This window comes from Spea bombifrons, chromosome 9 (genome assembly GCF_027358695.1).
Source record: "Spea bombifrons isolate aSpeBom1 chromosome 9, aSpeBom1.2.pri, whole genome shotgun sequence".
NCBI lineage: Eukaryota > Metazoa > Chordata > Amphibia > Anura > Pelobatidae > Spea > Spea bombifrons.
The window spans coordinates 11,154,553-11,175,821 of NC_071095.1; the positions used below are offsets into that span (position 1 = coordinate 11,154,553).

The following is a 21,269-nucleotide window of genomic DNA, read 5'->3' on the forward strand; positions in this document are numbered from 1 at the left end:
CTCTAAATACATTACATGTTAGAAGGAAATGTGGTTGGGAATTGCTGTAAATATTGATTCTTGTGTTGGGAAAATCATTAGGCAGAATTCACATGAAAAAGTGTAAAACCAAAAGAGCTCATTGTATGAAGAACAGTTTTAAGCATCGCTTAAAAAAGAGTAATATTCTAATCTTAAGGATGTTTTCTATTCAGCAACAAATAAGGTTCTTTACAGTTAGAGCGGTGAATACACGGAATCCGCTACCTACGGAAACCCCTGATAAAGGATATAGTAGATACTTCATCTTTTTAAATGCTGTAGTTTCCCTAGAAAAATAGGAAGTGAAAACACCAAATAACAATATATCTTAAGACTGAAATTTTGCACATACCTTCCACACCTCTTGCTTATATTTCATTAAACATTCCAAAAGCTGGCAATGGTATACTGCGAAAACCACAGAAATCGGTTACTTTCAGACCTGTATGCAACATATTTGGTGGAAAAGCAGCTAAACACTCACCGGGATTTGACGTATACTGCATTGCGATCATTAGCATTGAAGAAGCAGACAGATTAACATGCGCAGGAATCCCACCCTCTCTTCTGCTGGAACCCACTGAAAGAAGGAAACAGATTTCACGCTGCTGTTCCACTTACACAAAACATGAACTGCTCTCTCTAGTATGCCATGCAAATAAACCTTTACAGATCTGCCATTTTAATCATTCCTATGAAGGTGTAATCACTTAAAAACAACACAGCTGTTACAGCTTATTAGGCAGCAGCCTATCAGTATCTGCTTTTGAGTCACATGACAATTAGGTGTTCCCAACAAAAAAATAAATTAAATCCAAGTAACTGGGAATTAAACGACACTAGCAATGAAGTTTCTAATACTGCATTTATGATGGATTCAATTCAGCAGGGTAGGTGAAACAGCAGCTTTAAATTCAAATATATCCACAAATCTGCTAATCAAGAACAGATATGACGACCGCCATACACCGGAACACATAATACATACTGTCCACGAGTCGACGGCAGCAATCGGAATGAGAGAGCGATTCCGTAACTTACATATCGCCATGGGCAGGAATGAGGTGCTCAGATACTCAATGATATCCTTGTGTAGAAATGGAGGAAAAGTGGCCAGAGTTGAAATCATGGTATAGGGTAAAGTGCTGAGTATATCATCACTCAGGAAGGGCAATAAACATGTAGTTGTATAAAATATAGATTGTCCAAGATCTGAAAGGTGAAAAAAAGACAATTAAATGAGATAATCTGCACTATTGCTCTACATAAAGACACAAATATAAGTAATATTTATTAAAACTACATAGTTAGCTGACTGTCCATCCAGTAAAACACCGAAAGGATGAGTCAGATCAGCCTCTTCCCAAGACTCAAACCTTAATCAGTCGTTGGGCTCGTCTTAGATTCAGGAGCCGTATGTCTATCCCATGCATGTTTAATCCCCTCACTGTATTACCCTCTACCACCTCTGCTGGGAGGCTCTTCCACTCATATACCACCCTCTTTGTAAAGTAAAACTTCACTACATTCCATCAGTCACGTGGCATTTAAATGGAAAGTTCTGCCTGTGTATGATCTCTACCCAGAGCTGGGCTGAATGTAACAAGGTCTATCATACAACACGTAATGATGTATGGGGCTCTGGTTTTCCATGGGCTACCTGCTCCTTAATTGATGGTTATCAGCCGGACAGCCTGATTACACCTCTGGTTACTGTTTCGTGATAATAGCTGCTCATAAAAAGATCTGCAGCTTAGTTGATATTATATGTATATAAATATAGATACAGAGATATATATCGAAATATCAGAGCTTTGTTAGGGGTGCAGAAACTGAATGATTTTAATGCACATCTGATCCCCCTATGATGAGAGGTCCTAATGAATAAAACAAATAACTGCAGTGTCATGTAAACGTTAACTCCTATGGGGGTCCCTGTTACACAAAACAGCCCCCATGGACTAGGCTGAATGCCTTTGAATATAATCATTCGTTTAGGGGAAATAGGCCCCATTCGGCCCATCTTATCTGCCCCTTTTTTCCTGCTAAAGTAAGGACAATCTTCAAGTAATTTGAATAATTATTCCCAACCACCCCGTAATGGAAGCTCTCGTGTTTGGAAGCTTCAAGACGACAGACGTGAAATAAGGGATGGGAGTGAATAATTATGGTATAAGAAGCGCTTTGCCGGAGTAGACTATGACCTCATTTTTGGGGCTGAAACACACATATATAAACACTTGTGACAGTAAAAATAATTGAATAGGATTCTTACCGTGCTGACCGTGTTGAAGCAAAGGGACTAGATCCAACAGAGACACCAAAGTGACATAAAGCCCTTGATAGTCCAATGATGGGTATTCTGATAACTGAGCATCGCGGCTTTGTTGGCCTCGTTCTGATGGGGAATCTCGCAGAACGCTGTAAAGGAGGGAGCGAGTAACAGTAGGATTGATGGAACTGACCTGTGGTCTTAGAGATGGGGTGAGTGGGAATGGCACAGGAAAAAGACACATGGTCATAGGCACTGTCAAATTGGAGGTCTCTTGATTCTCCTTCTTGCCTGATCGGGACAAAATGCTGTTGAGGGGATAAAGAAAAAAAAAAGACAACAAAACACAAAGAACAGCACATTACATTGAAATGACACTATAAAACAAAGAATAGACCAGATACATCCCACATAAGATGCAATGTCTAGCAAATACATTGTCTACGAATCTACAAGGATCTCTTCACTCTCAGAAATAAGGAAATTGCAATTACTAAACATTAACTCATTGCATCCCATGTGTTATCTGGGTCATAAGGAGCAAAAATATAAAAGGTGCATGTTTCAGTGCCAAACCCATGCTTCACGGTCACGCAACATTGGCCAAAACCCGCATCAATTGCCCAATAAGACCTGATCGCTTTTTATTTTATATTTTTTAGGCTTTTTTATTATTTTATTTATTTTTTTCTTGTTTTATTTATTTTTTATTTTATTTATTTATTTTTTTAGACTTTTTTTAAAAAAAAATAATTTTCACAAAAACTCTAAACCTGTAAAATATAGGTCTGGCACTTGCAGAAACATGTTTTAGCTAGTAATAAACATGTGAGTTTATTAAGAGATATCTTTTTTCTTAAAAAACACATGTTTATTGCATCAAAATAATGTCTGTATGTATTTTATGATACTGCTTCATGACAATCCATCAGTATCATCTGACATAATGAAGTTTCAACAGGCACATGGATCAAGAAAAAATAGAATTCTAGAATGTTTTCTAAGGCTACTTGGAGGAAAGCTTAAAATAATACATCGTGGATGATCTGTAGCATACATGAGCTAATGGTAATGGTAGCTTATGTGCTTTTCATTTTTTACTTAAGCATTGCCCATGTTTGAGAAGGAAAGCATTGTCTTGGGAATACAAACACTATTTTGTACCTTCGTCATATTAAGAATCATCAAACAATATTATTTAAGACCCTTTGCACGCCAGGCAATGTTTATTGAATTGTACCCTGGCGGCAAACGGTTAAACAATCTCCGTATATATTTATTTCATCGTTTTTGCAGGAAAGCCCCCGTTTGTAAGGAAATTCCAAGAACGACTAAGTTTGATTGCATCGACTAGGGACGAGAAAACAGTTTCTCATTGATGTATCAAATTGTTGGCCAAATTCTCAACCAATTACCTGGAAAATAAACCCAAAATGTATTGGAATAAAATAAAGTTGTAATTTGTAAGAGATTCGGGGTCGTTAAACATGGTAACCCTACAACTGCCTCCTCATCTCTAGTCGATACAATGTAACAGCTTCGCTTTAGGGTAAGAGGGTGATTCCCCGAATACTTTTCATCTAATCGTACAGAATTTCTATACATTTTCTCACTTTATAAACTCTGTTAGGCTGCCGATTTATGTCATTATGAAGAGCTGTATATAATATCCCGTATCTGTTACTTTCTCTTAATCAATGTCCTTTTCATTATAATCGTGATGTAAGCGGCTTTAAAGGGCCAGTGAAGCACTTTACGCTTATACTTTCAGGCAGGGGTAGGTGTAATAAGTGAATAGGGTAACATGGAATCGGCTCTCATCCTGCACCATACACACCAGCAGACTTCCGACACGTCCATAAATCCGCTAGAATCTATCTACAGTGGAGTTTAGAAAGCGTGAAAACGTGTTGGATCGCTAAAAATCCATAGTACTGTAGTTTGGGGTAGCCGTATTAGTCCAGTGTATACGAATGCAGAAAAACAGAATGTTGCAGAATCTTGTAATACCTTTTTTATTGGACTAACAGTATTAAAAATAATAGACGAGCTTTCGGGAGTCCTCCCTTTGTCAAGTCAAAAGCATTTCTGACCAAGCAAGTGAAAAACACAGTTTAAAACAGTTTAAAACTGACCAGTACATGTTCTGATACAGGGTTAAAACAGGGGTTAAAATAACAAGATAGAGAATTTGCAGACAAAAAACTAAGAGGGTCGTAAATAGTAAATAGTGGCATATACTGCACAGATAAGGCTGGGGGGGAGCAGGGGTGAGCATGTAGGAGAGAGAGGGAGAAGGGAAAAAAAAAAAAAAAAAAAAAAAAAAAAAAAAAAAAAGGCACAGGTTATAGGAAGTTTTGATAATGAGCTAAGAAGCTCAAATCCACATTAAGTCCTCTGTTTTTACAATCATAAAAATGTATCATTTTGGCTTCAAATGTCTTTCTTTCTTGGGTGTTTTTGAAATGACCTCTCAGTGTTTTGATTTTGAGGTCATGTATGGAGTGACCGGTTTGGGTAAAGTGGTGCCCAACTGGGGTGCAAAAGTTTTCTTCATCATGATGGTTGATGGAGTATCTGTGCAGATTCATCCTTTTATTAAGTTGCTGGCAGGTTTCACCGATGTAACACCCTATAGTACATTTGGTGCATTGAATCATGTATACAACATTCTGTGAAGTGCATGAGTATGATCCTTTAATATTGTATGTCTTGTTGTTGTGGGTGGCTGTGTTGCTGGTACAGATGTGTTGACAAAGTTTGCATCTAGCTTTGTTGCATGGTTTGCTTCCATTATCTGTGTGTGTTGTTTCGGTATGTAGTTTGCTACTCACCAGCTTTTGTTTGAGATTCGCTGGTTGTCTGAAGGCCAAGATGGGGGGTTCAGGGAAAATTTCTTTTAACACCTCATCCTCTGCTAGCATTGGTTGCAGATCCTTGATGATTTTTCGGATTTCTTCTAGGGCAGGATTGTATGTGGCTACCAAAGGTATGCGTGAGGATGTTTGTTTGTCTCTGTATTGCAACAGGTGTTCACGTGGGGTTTGTAGCGCAGAGTTAATTTTCTTATTGATTATCCTGGGTTTGTATCCCTTTTGTTTGAATGTCTCAGACAGTGTTTTAAGATGCATGTCTCTGTCATCAGTGTTGGAGCAGATGCGGTGGTACCTGGTGGCTTGGCTATGGATGATGCCTTGCTTTGTGTGGGATGGATGGAAGCTGGATTTGTGCAGGTAGTTGGATCGGTCTGTGGGTTTTCTGTACAGGGATGTATGTAGTGTGTCCTTGTTTATTGTGACAGTTGTATCCAAGAAGTTTACACTTTCTGTGGAGAAGTCCATTTTGAGTTTGATAGATGGGTGAAATGTATTGAATGCGTTATGGAACTTTTTGAGGTTTTCTTTTCCGTCCGTCCAGACAATGAAAATATCATCAATGTAGCGATAATATTTGTAGGGTTTGTGAAGTTGTGTTTCCAAGAATCGTTGTTCCAGGTCCGCCATGAATAGATTGGCATATTGTGGTGCCATTCTCGTCCCCATGGCAGTGCCCATGGTTTGCAGATATATATTGTTGTTAAAACTGAAGTAGTTGTGTGTGAGGATGAATTCTATGAGTTTGGTAATGGTTTGAGGACTGTATTTCTGGTTATGAGTATGTTTTGAGAGGAACAGAGAGCAGGCTTCAATTCCATCTTCGTGTGGGATGTTGGTATATAGCGATTCCACATCCATGGTTACAAGTATGGAATTGGCAGGTAAGTTTGTAATTTGACTGAGTTTGTTAAGGAAGTCAGTGGTGTCTTGTATGAAGCTATTAGTGTTTTTAACAAAGGGTTTTAAAATATTTTCCACTAGGCCTGAAATTGGTTCGGTTAGTGTGTCCATACCTGTTATTATAGGTCTGCCTGGGTTCCCTGGTTTGTGGATTTTCGGAAGCATGTAGAATGTCCCTATGTTGGGATTGGTGGGTATGAACGTTTCCAATCCTTTTTGCTGTTCCTCTGGGACAGATCCGATCAGCTTCCTCAGTTTGGTGGTGTATTCCTTGGTGGGGTCTTTGGTCAGTTTCTTATAGTATGTGCTGTCTGATAGTTGTCTGTTTGCCTCTTCTATGTAATCTTGGGTGTTCATAATGACGACTGCTCCTCCCTTGTCCGCTGGTTTGATTGTGATGGTTTGATTATTCCTTAGATCCTTGATTGCATCTCTTTCTATTGGTGAGAGATTAGCTCTGATTTTATTATGGTGCTGCTTTGTGACTAAGGATGCAGTTCTTAGCCGGAAACTTTCAATGTAACTGTCCAATTTGCTGTTGCGTCCTGGTGCTGGATTGAATTGAGAGTTCTTTTTCTTGATATTATAATCCGGCGTTGTGGTAGTTTTCTCTTTATCATGAAAAAACTCTTTTAATCGTAGTCTCCTAAAAAATTCTTCCAGGTCTGAGTACAGTTCAATGTCATCTAATTTTGTACTTGGACAAAATGATAGTCCTTTGGAGAGGACCGATATCTCAGGTGTGGACAGTTCGTAATCTGAAATATTTATAATTCCTGAGCTGTTTGTGTTGTAGTCCGGGTTAGTAGTGAGACCACCGGCTGTTTCAGGTGCTCTGGGTGCTTTAGTGGTGATCCTGGTCTCTCCCTCTGTTTGGCGTATGCTGACATTTTTGGAAAGCCTGTTAAGTTTGTTGTTTTTCTTCATGAAAAGCTCTCTCTTTTGTTTTGCGCTGAAATATTGTATTTCCTTTTCCACTTTTTCAGTTGCTTGTATGTTCAAAACTTCCTATAACCTGTGCCTTTTTTTTTTTTTTTTTTTTTTTTTTTTTAATTTTTTTTTTTTTTTTTTTTTTTTTTTTTTTTTTTTTCCCTTCTCCCTCTCTCTCCTACATGCTCACCCCTGCTCCCCCCCAGCCTTATCTGTGCAGTATATGCCACTATTTACTATTTACGACCCTCTTAGTTTTTTGTCTGCAAATTCTCTATCTTGTTATTTTAACCCCTGTTTTAACCCTGTATCAGAACATGTACTGGTCAGTTTTAAACTGTTTTAAACTGTGTTTTTCACTTGCTTGGTCAGAAATGCTTTTGACTTGACAAAGGGAGGACTCCCGAAAGCTCGTCTATTATTTTTAATACTGTTAGTCCAATAAAAAAGGTATTACAAGATTCTGCAACATTCTGTTTTTCTGCATTCGTAAAAATCCATACAAAGAGGTCACTAAGTGAGATTTATAGTCGAGGCTGATCCCTGACGCTCTGGACAATAATTTCTGGATAGAAAACACATCAGGCTGCCTCCTCCATCACTTAAATTAACTTGAGGCTAAAAAGGACTAATTAAAGTTCCCCTCAAATCCCCGTTAAAATCAGTTTACTAACCACTCCATTATAATATGTGAAAAATCTGGATTTCGGTAAATTAGCCCTTAATTAGGTTTAAAAGGGAAAAAAATTAAGATCTGGCAAAAAGATAATAAAAATGTTCTTCATACTATGGAAACTTTCGATAACCTAGAAGTGGAAGATCCATACGGTTTCCACTTTTCTAGCTTACTGTCTTTACTTGCGAGTATCTACCGTCTGTATCGTCATCCTAAAGTCTTAAAATGTCTTCTATATTTTACTGAAAAGGGAAAGTTTATCAAGGAATTTCCCCAAATTACCATAGAAACCCAGAACCTGCCGACAGATCGGCCCCATTCGGCCCCTGTTTAGTCGCCTGTTTTTCCTGCTGTAAAGACTCAAACCTTAATCAGTCGTTGGTCTCGTCTTAGGTTCAGGAGCCGTATGTCTATCCCATGCATGTTTAATACCTCACTGTATTACCCTCTACCACCTCTGCTGGGAGGCTCTACCATCTTCTCAGTAAAACCAATCATTCACACACTATCCAACACAATTCCCTGCACATTCTGTATGCCGGGCAAGCATTCTCTAATGGAGAGTGCGTATATGAAGACATGAAAATTTGGGTTTGAGAATTATTAACCCCGCTATCCCTTTAACGTAAAACTGTTTAGATAATGGGTTCCTTTCCTGCAGGACAATTAAAGTCGGCCACACAAACCATAATGGGATAGCGAGGACAATAGCTTCTTCTACAGGAGCATTGAAAAAGCAGAAATCCCATCAAGCAAAAAAATAACTAACTAGCCTCAATTTTTCAGTCTTTGTACTCAAGAAAAAACTCGAAATCTCACCTTAACAGCGTCTGCGAGAAGTATTTCAGGGTGTTCGCGATGTCCGTTCCAGACGGTACGGGATAAATGTTGTGGAGGACTCGGTTATGATATTCTTGTAGGTATCGAATCTTGGAAGCAACTGTATAAAGTGAAAAAAACAGAGAAAAATATTGTGTGGAACAGAGAAAATGAAAACCCCCATAATCATAAAATATTATTACACCAGAGCAGCCGATCGGCAGAGAATTACCCGACGCTTCAAAAGTTTGGGGTCACTGAGATGTTTTCACGGGAAATCAAGAAATTTCTGGCTGTAACGTAATTACAAAAGGGTTTTTCTCTTGCCATTGGAACACAGGAGTGATGGGAGTGATAAAGGGCCATTGGGACACAGGAGTGATGGGAGTGATAAAGGGCCATTGGGACCCAGGAGTGATGGGAGTGATAAAGGGCCATTGGGACACAGGAGTGATGGGAGTGATAAGGGACCTTTGTACGCCTATGAAGAGATTCTATAGAAATTAACCCTGTCTGCGCTGGATTTCTGACCCATTTCATGTAAATTTCAAGTAAATTTCTAAGTGTCCCCAACATTTCTGAATCTTGGTTATTTGGAGAACTGATGTTTTTGGGCAAAGCTACTTTGGTTGTCTTTCATAGAAATACACATTTTTAAAGCAATTAGCTGAAGAGGTCTAATAAACGCTAGAGATCTATTCCCTAAATCCACTCTTTCAGCTCAGTTAGGTCCTAATTCCCCCGGATGCCATCTTTAGAGGGATTCTGATACACTGGAAAGAGGAGGCAACTCAATTGGTGAGTAGAAGAATAAGGGATCTCAATATGTCCGGCTTGGGGGAGAGAAGAGAGAGGATGGGAGAGAAATTTAAATGCATAAAGGGATTTAACAAATGACAGGAGGGAAGTTTATTCCAAAGGAGGAGAAACGCTACAAGAGACCAGAACCTAACACTAGAGCAGTGATGGCGAACGTTTTTGGGCCTGAGTGCCCATTTTTGTGCATCAAAACAAGTTGCAGACCTCAAAGTGCCAACACTGCATATTAAACATGGAGAGGACGTTTTTTCGGTACAAAATGACTATACACAACAGTATGCATCAATATAACATATTAATAGAAAGAGATTATTTTAGGAAAGGCAGTGGGACCCAGGTGACATTTCAGAGGACTGTGGGAAACAAGAGATGCAAACTATTGAGCTTAAATAATAACAACAGAGAATTAAGTATTAGCTCTTTCCAATATCTGCGGTGGGAGCGGGAGGCGTCCGTCTTCCCGTGGTGCGCGCTTCACAGCTGAGCGCCGGAACAGCAATCACATACCTATCATGCCCAGGCATATCCAGATTCCAGGATGTACTCGCAGACTTGGCATGATAGGAGTATGATTGCCCTATCTACCCCTTCTCACTCCCTTCTGCCCTATCTACCCCTTCTCCCTCCCTTCTCCCCTATCTACCCCTTCTCACTCCCTTCTCCCTATCTACCCCCTTTCCCCTGTCTCACTCCCTTCTCCCTATCTACCCCCTCCTAACTATCTACCTTCTCCCTCTTTGAAGTTCACTTACCTTTCAGGAGTCCTGCGGTGGGGGTGCAAGGCCTCTGCCTCCCAGATCTGCCACTGTATGGCACAGTATAGAGTGATGGGAGTTATGATGTACTTTTAGAGCATGAAAAAGACATTGGAAATGGTACAGCATAACACCCATCACTCTCACACATTTACCAATCCACACACATACCAATCCACACACATACACCAAACCACACATATATACTAATCCACACATATACACCAATCCACACATATATACCAATCCACACATATATACTAATCCACACATATATACCAAACCACACATATATACCAAACCACACATATATACCAAACCACACATATATACTAATCCACACATATATACCAATCCACACATATATACTAATCCACACATATACACCAATCCACACATATACACCAATCCACACATATATACTAATCCACACATATAAACCAAACCACACATATATACCAAACCACACATATATACCAAACCACACATATATACTAATCCACACATATACACCAATCCACACATATACACCAATCCACACATATATACTAATCCACACATATACACCAATCCACACATATATACTAATCCACACATATACACCAACCCACACATATATACTAATCCACACATATATACTAATCCACACATATATACCAACCCACACATATATACTAATCCACACATATACCAATCCACTCTCACTTAATGCTTTCCTACCTTTCATTTCTTCTTTCAGCTTCTTTTCCTCCTCTTCGCTTCTCTTCTTCAGTTCTTCTGTCTTCTTCCGGGTCAGAGGGCACGGACAGCGGTGGGCGCGGCTTCAGTGCTGTGCGCCGGGATCTGACAACAAACCCCGGCGCACAGCAGCTGTTGCCGTGCGGATTACAAGGGAGCGGTATCGGAGGTCTTTAACAGACCTCCGGCTCCCTTGAGTGATTTTAAGCCGGGTTCCACCCGGCTTAAAATCACTCAAGGGAGCCGGATATCTGTTAAAGACCTTCGATACCGCTCCCTTGCGAGCCTGCTCCTCCAGCGGCGGACACTACTGTCCGTCTCTGGAGGGGTGCCGGGTGCCGCAAGTTGGCACCCCCTTGATGAGCGGCGGCGTCGGACCCCGCGGCGGCGGCGCCCTGGAGTGTGGCGCCCTGTGCGGTCGCACAGGTCGCACAACCCAAAGGCCCGCCCTGCGCGGGACCCGACGCCGTGATTACAGTGTATGACTGTAGTCACGGCGTGCCCGCAGAGACGGCTCGGCGTGCCAACAGCGGCACGCGTGCCACGCGTTAGCCATCACTGCACTAGAGGGTCACAGACTGAGATGGATGGAAATGTTATTTTAGTGAGGGTGGTAGATAAGTGGAACAGCCTCCCAGCAGAAGCGGTAGAGGCTGATACAGTAAGGGGATTTAAAAATGCATGGGATAGGCGTATGGCTCCTGAATCTAAGACGAGACCAACGACCGATTAAGGTTTGAGTCTTTACAGCAGGAGAAACGGGCGACTAGACGGGGGCCGATCTGCTGGCGTATTCTAGGTTTGCATGTCAAGGACATCAACTGAAGGGAAACTGAGAATTATTGTTTTGTGTTTTTGTTTCAAATGTTTGTTAAATATTTTAAGAAGGAAAAAAACAAAGAGATTCTGGTTTTTATTTGGCAAACATTGCCTTAAATTTCCGTATATTTCCATATAATATTTTTGTCTAAATTATTTTAATTTCTAATGTTAAAAAAAACTGGAGGCTGCTGTCATCGACAAAGAGCTTTCTAAATACAGAATTGTGTCTGTGTGTCTAGTTTATTCTCGGACTCGCGGTGAATCATTGCTGCCGTAGTTTTGTTCGTTTTCCGAAAGGCGTCTGGTAGGTCGACGGCGGAATTCAAGCCAAAAGCGACGTGTAGGTGACGTCCGCCTGGACCGTGATGTCTCATCCTAGACACACCGGTGCTGCCTGCGCTCTCATCAGCCATCAGCTATCAAGGAAACGGCGCATTTGGGATTTGAAGGAAATGTATGAATAACGGGGCAGTTTCTGGGATGTTATTCGCCTGCCTGCAATGCGTATGACAAATAATATGGAGAATAATAACAATATTTTTTTTTACTGAATAATTTTTTCTCACAGATTTGTGCATTTGGATTTCACACAAATTTTAACAAATTTAAATGTATTTATTTGTTCGAATGCCCAAAAATGAGGAGGTTGTCCCCAACGAAATAAAGAAAACAGCTCTCCTATTGGTCCAACCACTGTCTGTTACACGACTGCTCCAATCCCCTCCCTTTGCTTATTTTTTTCCCCCATCCCTACTATGTGATTGGAGGAATGGGGAAAGGAGGCTCCGTCCTTTGGGTAAGTGCCCTGAAGAGAGCTGCAGCAGAGAGAGAAGGATGCCCATGGAAAGGAGAAGCAATTGGGAGTGAGAAAGAAACTATTAATTTAATTTCCGAATGTAAAAAAAAACACTAAGGTTTTGTGTAGGGTCGGGGGTGTATAGGGGATTATGTGGTTTGTGTAGGGTCGGAGGGGTGTATAGGGGACTATGTGGTTTGTGTAGGGTCGGAGGGGTGTATAGGGGACTATGTGGTTTGTGTAGGGTCGGAGGGATTTATAGGGGACTATGTGGTTTGTGTAGGGTCGGAGGGGTTTATAGGGGACTATGTGGTTTGTGTAGGGTCGGAGGGGAGTATAGGGGATTATGTGGTTTGTGTAGGGGACTATGTGGTTTGTGTAGGGTTGGAGGGGTGTATAGGGGATTATGTGGTTTGTGTATGGTCAGAGGGGGTGTATAGAGGATGTGTACGGGGGTTGTGTAGGGTCGGAGAGGTGTATAGGGGACTATGTGGTTTGTGTAGGGTCGGAGGGGGTGTATAGGGGACTATGTGGTTTGTGTAGGGTCGGAGGAGTGTATAGGGGATTATGTGGTTTGTGTAGGGTCGGAGGGGTGTATAGGGGACTATGTGGTTTGTGTAGGGTTGGAGGGGTGTATAGGGGATTATGTGGTTTGTGTAGGGTTAGAGGGGGTGTATAGAGGATGTGTACGGGGGTTGTGTAGGGTTGGAGAGGTGTATAGGGGACTATGTGGTTTGTGTAGGGTCGGAGGGGTGTATAGGGGACTATGTGGTTTGTGTAGGGTCGGAGGGGGTGTATAGGGGACTATGTGGTTTGTGTAGGGTCAGAGGGGTGTATAGGGGACTATGTGGTTTGTGTAGGGTCGGAGGGGTGTATAGATTATGTGGTTTGTGTAGGGTCAGAGGGGGTGTATAGAGGATGTGTAAGGGGGTAGTGTAGGGTCGGAGGGGTGTATATGCTGCCCCCACCCTATCGAGCATAGAATACAGACCCCAACAAGAATTTACCTGCACGCATTAGCCCGGGGCAGGGGAAATTTTAATAAATCTGTGTCCATCAGCACCAAAACCACACATAACAACCCCCATTCAGCACACCGAGCTACTACCCCAGCCCCCATATACCCCCACACCAAATACCCCATTATTCCCTCACCCTACATTTATCACACAGACCCTCAACATTCCCTAAACCCCAACCTCAAATACCCCAACTGCCTGAGCCTTCAGCAGCCCCATATCCTCCATCTCCTGCCGCTCCATACTGCATTTCCCCCGCATCTTATATCATCTAATACCCCCTGAGGCAAATGTATTCTTGTCAGCACCAAGGACAGCTCGCCGCACCGCCCGTCACCCCGGCCCGCACCACCCGGCAGCCTGTACTTCCGGCCCGCAACGCCCGGCCCCGAATTTCCCACCGAGCACCTTCAGCACCATAGACAGCTGTCGGCAACCAACTCCCCGCACTGACCGACCCGATCCCCGCATCCAGCGGCCTATTGCTCGCTCAGGGATACAGAACCACGGCCAGTTCCCTGTGTCCCTCTCCCCCGCAGTCCTCACTCGAGGGCTCTCCTCTCCCTCTTCTCCATTACACGTTCTTCATCCTCCTCTCTGCTTTCTAAAGCCCCCGTTCCCCGGATCCCCTTCTCTCCCCACAATCTCCTGCTTTCCTCCTTATACGCCCCGCTCGATCTCCCCACTCACACTGCTCCGCTTTGGTGGACATGGCGTCCAGCTGCAGGCGTCTCGCGCAGGAATCCGTGGTGAAAGCTCCGTGGATTTACCCTCCAGTGGGTCCTCTCTGGAGCAATGAGATCCCCCGCCCGGGTGATGCTGCAGCCTGTCGGGGACACCCTCCTACCCACTAGCCGCCGGTAACGGGGGATCTTCTCCCGGGGACGGACATCGGGAGGCGGATAGATGAAGGGTAAATATCGGGGGTCAGAGCTTCGGAAATGCTCTCTAGTGGGGAGGAGCTTCCTACATCAGGATCAGGGACTGTGGCCGGAACGCACCTTACTCGCTCCTCACAGATCCTCCACCCCCTGTCTGCTGCTGCACTACAGCTCCCATCATCCTAAGGGTGTCATGGAAATAAAAGCTGTAGATCAGCATGGGGGGGGCAATCACATGTTCGAAGATCTATAGAATTATAGATCTTCGAACATGTGATTGCCCCCCCATGCTGATCTACAGCTTTTATTTATAAAGTTATTTATAAAGTTCGCCGAACCGTTAATTAATATTCAAATTTGCGGAACCTGACAGATCACGCGAGATTTCAGGCGTTCCGCGCGCAGCTTGTTTTCCCGCCTAGCGGTTACAATTTGTTGCGCAGTTAGTTTTGAGCAGCGGAGAGAGCGGGCGGTGAGCTTCTGACAGAACCTGTGGGGCGGCCGCGGCGGTGCTCTTCTCTACTCTTCTCTGGTAATAACTTGCTTATTTTGTTTCTTTCTTTATTATAAATATAAGAGTAATTAACATTTATTGTTAATATAATGGAAATTAACATTTATTATTAATTTAATGGTAATTTACACTTATTATTCATATAATGGTAATTAACATTTATTGTTAATATAATAGTAATTAACATTTATTATTAATACAATGATAATTAACATTAATTAATGGTAATTAAAAGTATGTATTGGTGCTTTAATTAATTAATTAATTGTGTTTTTTATGTGACGCAATTGATAAAACATCAGAAGAGGCACTATATATTTTGGAAACAAAGCGAAAACGGCATATACCATTTTGAGTCAAATTGGTTCTTCATGAATATGCGCTTTTCACCTTGTTTCCAAAAAGTATTTTTTTAAAAAAAAAATCTATAGTGGCTCTTTTGATGTTTTATCAATTGCCTAAAAATAATCTAAAAAAGTCCAGTGCATCCTTTTTTCCAAATTTATATTGAGCACTTAGGTTAACTTCTTTATATATATATATATATATATATATATATATATATATATTGTAAAAAACATGCATATATTTGCTAAGCAGCTTGAAATTGTTCAAAGTGGATTTTTACAGTAAATTTTACTTATTTATAACACAACTTTTGGGCCAGTTTGTGGTTTGTTTGTATGTTAGCGATTTTGTTTTCTGCTGGCATGAAATGCAAGCTTCCATTTTGTCAGCGTGATGTCGCTGCAGCCATTTTGAAGCCCTCAGTGTCTGTATTATTTCTTACCCTGAAACCGCTTCCCCCTGACTCATTTATGGTGAAGCTCAATTTTTGGTAATAAGTATCAGTTATGATTGATTATAAAGACAATAATATACTACACTCAGGGCTTCAAATTAGCTACAGTATAGGATATCATTGTCTATATAAACCATAGGTTGTGTGTGACTGACAGCCTTCCTATGTGTGTGGCTGAATGCCTTCCTATGTGTGTGACTAACTATGTGTATGACTGCCTGCCTGTGTGTGTGTGTAAGTAAGCCTGTGTGTGTGTGCATTTTTTCTCTGCACTGTTTTTTTTGTTGATTCTATTAATTATTGCTTGTTGAAGTGCTACAAAGTGAGTGGATTTATGATCTGGGAAATTGTTTTCTCACAGTGACCGTATTTTTGCATATGGTGAGAGTGTTGAAGAAAATACGGTTGAATTGCGCCCGAAGGTGTTGCAAAGTCTGAAGGACAGAGTTTCTTCAAGTGAAGACTTAATGTAAGATAAAAAAATGTGTTTTAAATTTCTCTTTGCAAATTCCTTTTTATGACAAACTTAAATTTACTTGTTCTTGTGTGTGCGTGTGAGACTGAGTGCATGTGTGCGTGACTGGGTGTGTGCGTGCCAGAGTGTGTGACTAGAGCTGTGTTTCTCTTTAATGCCTTAGTGACAAGACTGTTACTCGTAGTACACTTCGGGACAAAGGCTTTTTTTTAATTTTTCCAGTGTTGCTGTAATTTAGTGCATCCACACACATTATTGTTTTTTCAGGACAAGTAGGGCCTTCAAGTAGGGTCTAGACATCTGGGAAGTTGAATTAGGGTACAAAAAGTACATATTTCTAGGGCTTCAACTAACGATTATTTTCATAATCGATTAGTTGGCCGATTATTTTTTTGATTAATCGGATAAAAAAAATGAATGTAAATTTTTCATTTATTTAAAATAATTTAATAAACAAATGATGTTAAATACAAACAGCAGAATAAAAAAAAAACTTTGATAAAATGCATTTATTGTATTTATTTCCCAACCAGCCCCCCCAATTTATGCACATTTGAGCCCACATATGCCACGCTGCCTCCCACATATGCCACGCTGCCTCCCACATATGCCACTCCACGCTGCCTCCCACATATGCCACTCCACGCTGCCTCCCACATATGCCACGCCACGCTCCCTCCCACATATGCCACTCCACGCTGCCTCCCACATATGCCACTGTGCCTGATACGCCTTATACCCCCCAGATATCTCATAGCCCCCTCATAGAGTCACAGACACGTTCCCATCACACTGACACCATACTTTTATAATTAAGCACTGGGTTAATCTTCACTGCCCCCAGGATTTAGCCCCCATTAACCATAACTACCCCTAAATTAACCCTAAACACCCCATTAACCACAGCATCCCCTAAATTAACCCTAAAGACCCCATCAACCACAACAGCCCCTAAATTAACCCTAAACACCCCGTCAACCACAACAGCACCCAAATTAACCCTAAACACATTAACCACAGCTGCTCCTGAATTAACCCTAAACACCCTATTAACCATAACTGCCCCTAAATTAACCCTAAACACCCCATTAACCATAGCTGCCCCTAAACACCCCATTAACCATAACTGCCCCTAAATTAACCCCCACCTTCCCTAACTTTCAGCAGCCCAAATATTAATTTTGTACTTCCTGTTAGATGAGTGTCACAGCCATGTGGTTCTGGCCTTCTGGGAGAAGGAGGGGGCGGGGCCAGTTGTCACAGTGATTCCAGGGAGGGACTGGTAAGTAGGAGCTGCTGCTGTGAGTCACTCAAACGGATTATATAATGAGGGGTATTTTTCAGAGCGTTTGCTCTGAAAAAACCCTCATTTTATAATCGATAATAATCGATTCAACTAATCGATAATGAAATTCGTTGGCAACGAATTTCATTATCGATTATTATCGATTTTATCGATTAGTTGTTGCAGCCCTACATATTTCAAGAAACTACACCCCTTGGAGCTTCAAATGAGGGGTTACATGTATTTCTAGGACAAAAGTTGAGTGCACAAATAATGATGGAATATGTCGCTTTGGCTAGAAAATATGTTTTTTCTAACCATAGCGACATGTTCATTTGTGTCTTGCGCACTCCACATGCAGCCCCTCATTTGATGCGACAAGGGGTGTAGTTTTTGCAAATATGTACTTTTTGTGCTATAATTTAACTTCTTACTTGAGCAGTAAAGCCACGTCAAGGCTTCAACCCTAATTACTGACCATTCACACACCTTTCATATCTCCATTCACTCGCAGAAGCGCACACCATACTTTCCATACATTCACTCACAGAAGCACACACCATTCTTTCCCCTTACAATCCCAAAGAAATGATGGTAAAGGGAGAAAAAAAATCACTTTTACAGCAAAAATAAGTTTTGCAGTAAAAATGCAAGGCGCTCCAGCGATGAGATGGTTACTCACGTACTGCACAGGCTAAATGGCTGATTTAGATAATATTTGCAGTTCATCAGGATTTCAAAAATTGCCTTCCTCTACCATTGGCTAAATTTAACCCCATGATCAAAGAGATCATGGGGTTAAAATTTAGTATTGGCCATTTTTAAAAAGGGAATGTAACTTTTCATAGCTATATGATCACCGTGATAACATTGGCTACCACAGTGATCATTCAGCTAGAATACCTCAACTTTTTTTTTTTTTTAAAGTTAAACTAGTTTATGTTTAGATTAGGGCTGAAACAACTAATCGATAAAATCGATAATCGATAATGAAAATTGTCAACGAATTTCATCATCGATTAATCGGATCGATTTTTATCGATTATAAAAAGAGGTTTTTTTTCAGAGCAAATGCTCTGAAAAACTCCTCTCCTTATATAATCCGACCTCAAACAGAGATCGGATTATAACATCAGAATCCAGATCCCCCACAACGCTGTAGGAGACCTGGATTCCCCTCACTGTCGGCCGTTCTCTCACTTCCGTCTCTCTCCCCCTCCCATCTGCCTCCTCCCCCTCCCATACATCACTCTGCCTCTCTACCCGGCACCGTTACTGAAGGCACTTTCATTGCAGCTTCATAGAAGCCTCAGTGTAAGTGAAGGTGAGTAACGGAGTCTGTCTGTGCGATGCAGACCCCCACCGGCTGACAGAGAATCATCCTCTCTGCATCGCACAGACAGTCTCCGTTACTGCCCTTCACTTACACTGTGGCTTCTATGAAGCTGCAATGAAAGTGCCTTCAGTAACGGAGCCGGGTAGAGAGGCAGAGCGGTGTATGGGAGGGGGGAGGAGTCAGAGGGGTGTATGGGAGCCACCCTCCAATACACCACTCTGGCTCCTCCCCCTCTCATACGCCACTCTGCCTCTCTACCCGGCTCCCTGGTGTCTTGTCAGAAACGGAGGTTCACAGGAGGCAGAGTGTAGTATGGGAGGGGGGAGGAGGTGATGTATGGGAGGGGAGGAGCCAATGTGTTGAGGGGGAGGAGGCAGAGTGGAGTATGGGAGGAAGCAGAGTGGAGTATGGGAGGGGGAGGTGCCAAAGTGATGTATGGGAGGGGAGGAGGCAGAGTGGTATATGGGAGGGGAGGAGGCAAAGTGATGTATGAGAGGGGAGGGGCCAAAGTGATGTATGGGAGGGGGGAGGAGGCAGAGTGGTGTGTGGGAGGGGGGAGGAGGCAGAGTGGAGTATGAGAGGAGGGAGGAGCCAGAGTGGTGTTTGGGAGGGGGAGGAGCCAGAGTGGTGGAGGGGAGGGGGAGGAGCCAGAGTGGTGTATGGGTGAGTTATAGTGGTGTATGGGGGGGGTATTATGAATTTTTAGGGCATATAGGGGGTATAAGGCATATGGATATTAGGCATATCAGAGGGCATAAACATATCTGGGGGTAAAAGGTATATCAGGGGGCTCAGTGGCATATAGGGGTATTAGGCATATCAGGGGGGCATAAAACAAATATGGGGGTAAAAGGTATATCAGGGGGCTCAGTTGCATATCACTGGCATATAAGGATTATAAGGATAAGGATTATCAGGGGCACAGTGGCATATCAGGGGCACAGTGGCATATCAGAGGGCACAGTGGAATCTGGCATATAAGAGGTATAAGGCATATATGGGGGCAGAGTGGCAAGCTGGGGGTCAGATGTGCATAACTGGGGGCAGTTTGGTAAATAAAAAAATTTAAACGGCTTTTTTCTCAGTTTTTATTAAATATGAAAAATAGTTAACATATGAATTAATATTTACTAATTACTTTGTATTAAAACCTAGTTTGAGAAACACCGTGTTTGGGTTCTTGTAGCTTTTATTATGTCAGTAAAATAAGAAGGTTAACAGAGAGAGGCCATTGCAATAAAGAGATGAAAGTGTAAATTGTACGTTTTTTATTGCAATTTTTCTTCAATTTAAAATAATGTATTTTTTTATCCGATTAATCGATTAATCGACAAAATAATCGGCCAACTAATCGATTATTAAACTAATCGTTAGTTGCAGCCCTAGTTTAGATAATTTAATTTGGGTTTAATTTTTAATTTTTTTGACTTTTTTTGTACATTTTTATTTTTTTAACTTAATATTTTTTATTATGTTTTCACAAGCATTATACCGTTGGAAAGGTGAGGCGATTACCTTTCCAACGGTATATGTTGGGGGTCTGTAGCTGCTTAGATGCCTGAGATACAGGTATCTAAGCAGCATGCCCCCATACCTCTTTAACTGACAACTGTCAGTTTTCAATAAAGTTGCGCGGTGACGTCATCGCGTCATTACGCGCGACGTCACCGGCCGGATCAGGTGGTCCCGGTGATGCCCTTCAATGTGAGGGGCAGATCGGCGGGGTAGGTGGTGATGGGGGTCCACAGACCTCCATCAAGGCACCTGACTGGGACTGCTAGCGACGGCACCGTGCCGTCGTTAGCAGTCAAGGGGTTGAAGATATAGCACCCCAAATATCAGCTCAGTAGTTAGCAACTGGCATTTTTCATGGGTTTAAACAAAATTCTCCCATTGGACCAATATATTTACACAGTACATATTTCACAAAAAACTACTGAGCTGATATTTAATTGTACTTTTAATATATTGGTCCAATGTGGGATTTTTGTAATGTATGCAGAAATGTCATTTGCTGGCAATGGGCTGATATTTAATTTTAATTTGTTTAATGAAATTACCACTTTTGCTCAATTATAAGACGACCCCCACCCAAAATTTGAATATTAATTTAGAAAAAAAAGCGTGGATATAAGAGTACCCTATAATAAAAGTTTTACTAGTAAATATGAATTCACAATTTTTTCATATTTAATAAAACTATGATTTTTATTTCATTTTATTTGCCAACCTGCCCCCATTATGCCTTATATGCCACTCTGCTTCCTTGACATGCATTTTAACCCCCTATTTGCCACTCCCCCAGATATGCCTTATACCCCCTATATCAGGGCTCGACAAATCCCAGGTCGCCATGGCGACTCAGAATTTTGTCCTGGCGCCTAGGAGTTTGTCAGCCTCTTAAATTCACAAAAAAATGCCCCCGCGTCACCACGCGGGGGCGCTGCTGCCTGCCCAGGAGTCTGGGCAGACAGCACAGCCACTCAGAGCCCGCCCCTGAGCCTGAGATCACTCCCACGGAGTGATCCTGTAG

General features: G+C 41.9%; 1 protein-coding gene across 1 annotated transcript in view; it reads right to left on the reverse strand.

The window, feature by feature from the left end:
• The window catches only part of UNC79 (unc-79 homolog, NALCN channel complex subunit), a 48,461-nt gene extending 34,121 nt beyond the window's left edge, over positions 1-14,340 (reverse strand). The window contains exons 1-6 of the mRNA XM_053474722.1: positions 14,134-14,340; positions 8,495-8,615; positions 2,297-2,601; positions 1,063-1,233; positions 506-601; positions 374-429 (exon numbers count right to left, since the gene is read on the reverse strand). Of these exons, the coding sequence (XP_053330697.1) occupies positions 374-429; positions 506-601; positions 1,063-1,233; positions 2,297-2,601; positions 8,495-8,615; positions 14,134-14,155 (771 nt within the window). The 5' untranslated portion in view covers positions 14,156-14,340. The remainder of the gene's footprint in view (positions 1-373; positions 430-505; positions 602-1,062; positions 1,234-2,296; positions 2,602-8,494; positions 8,616-14,133) is intronic.
• Between the last annotated feature and the right edge of the window lie 6,929 nt (positions 14,341-21,269).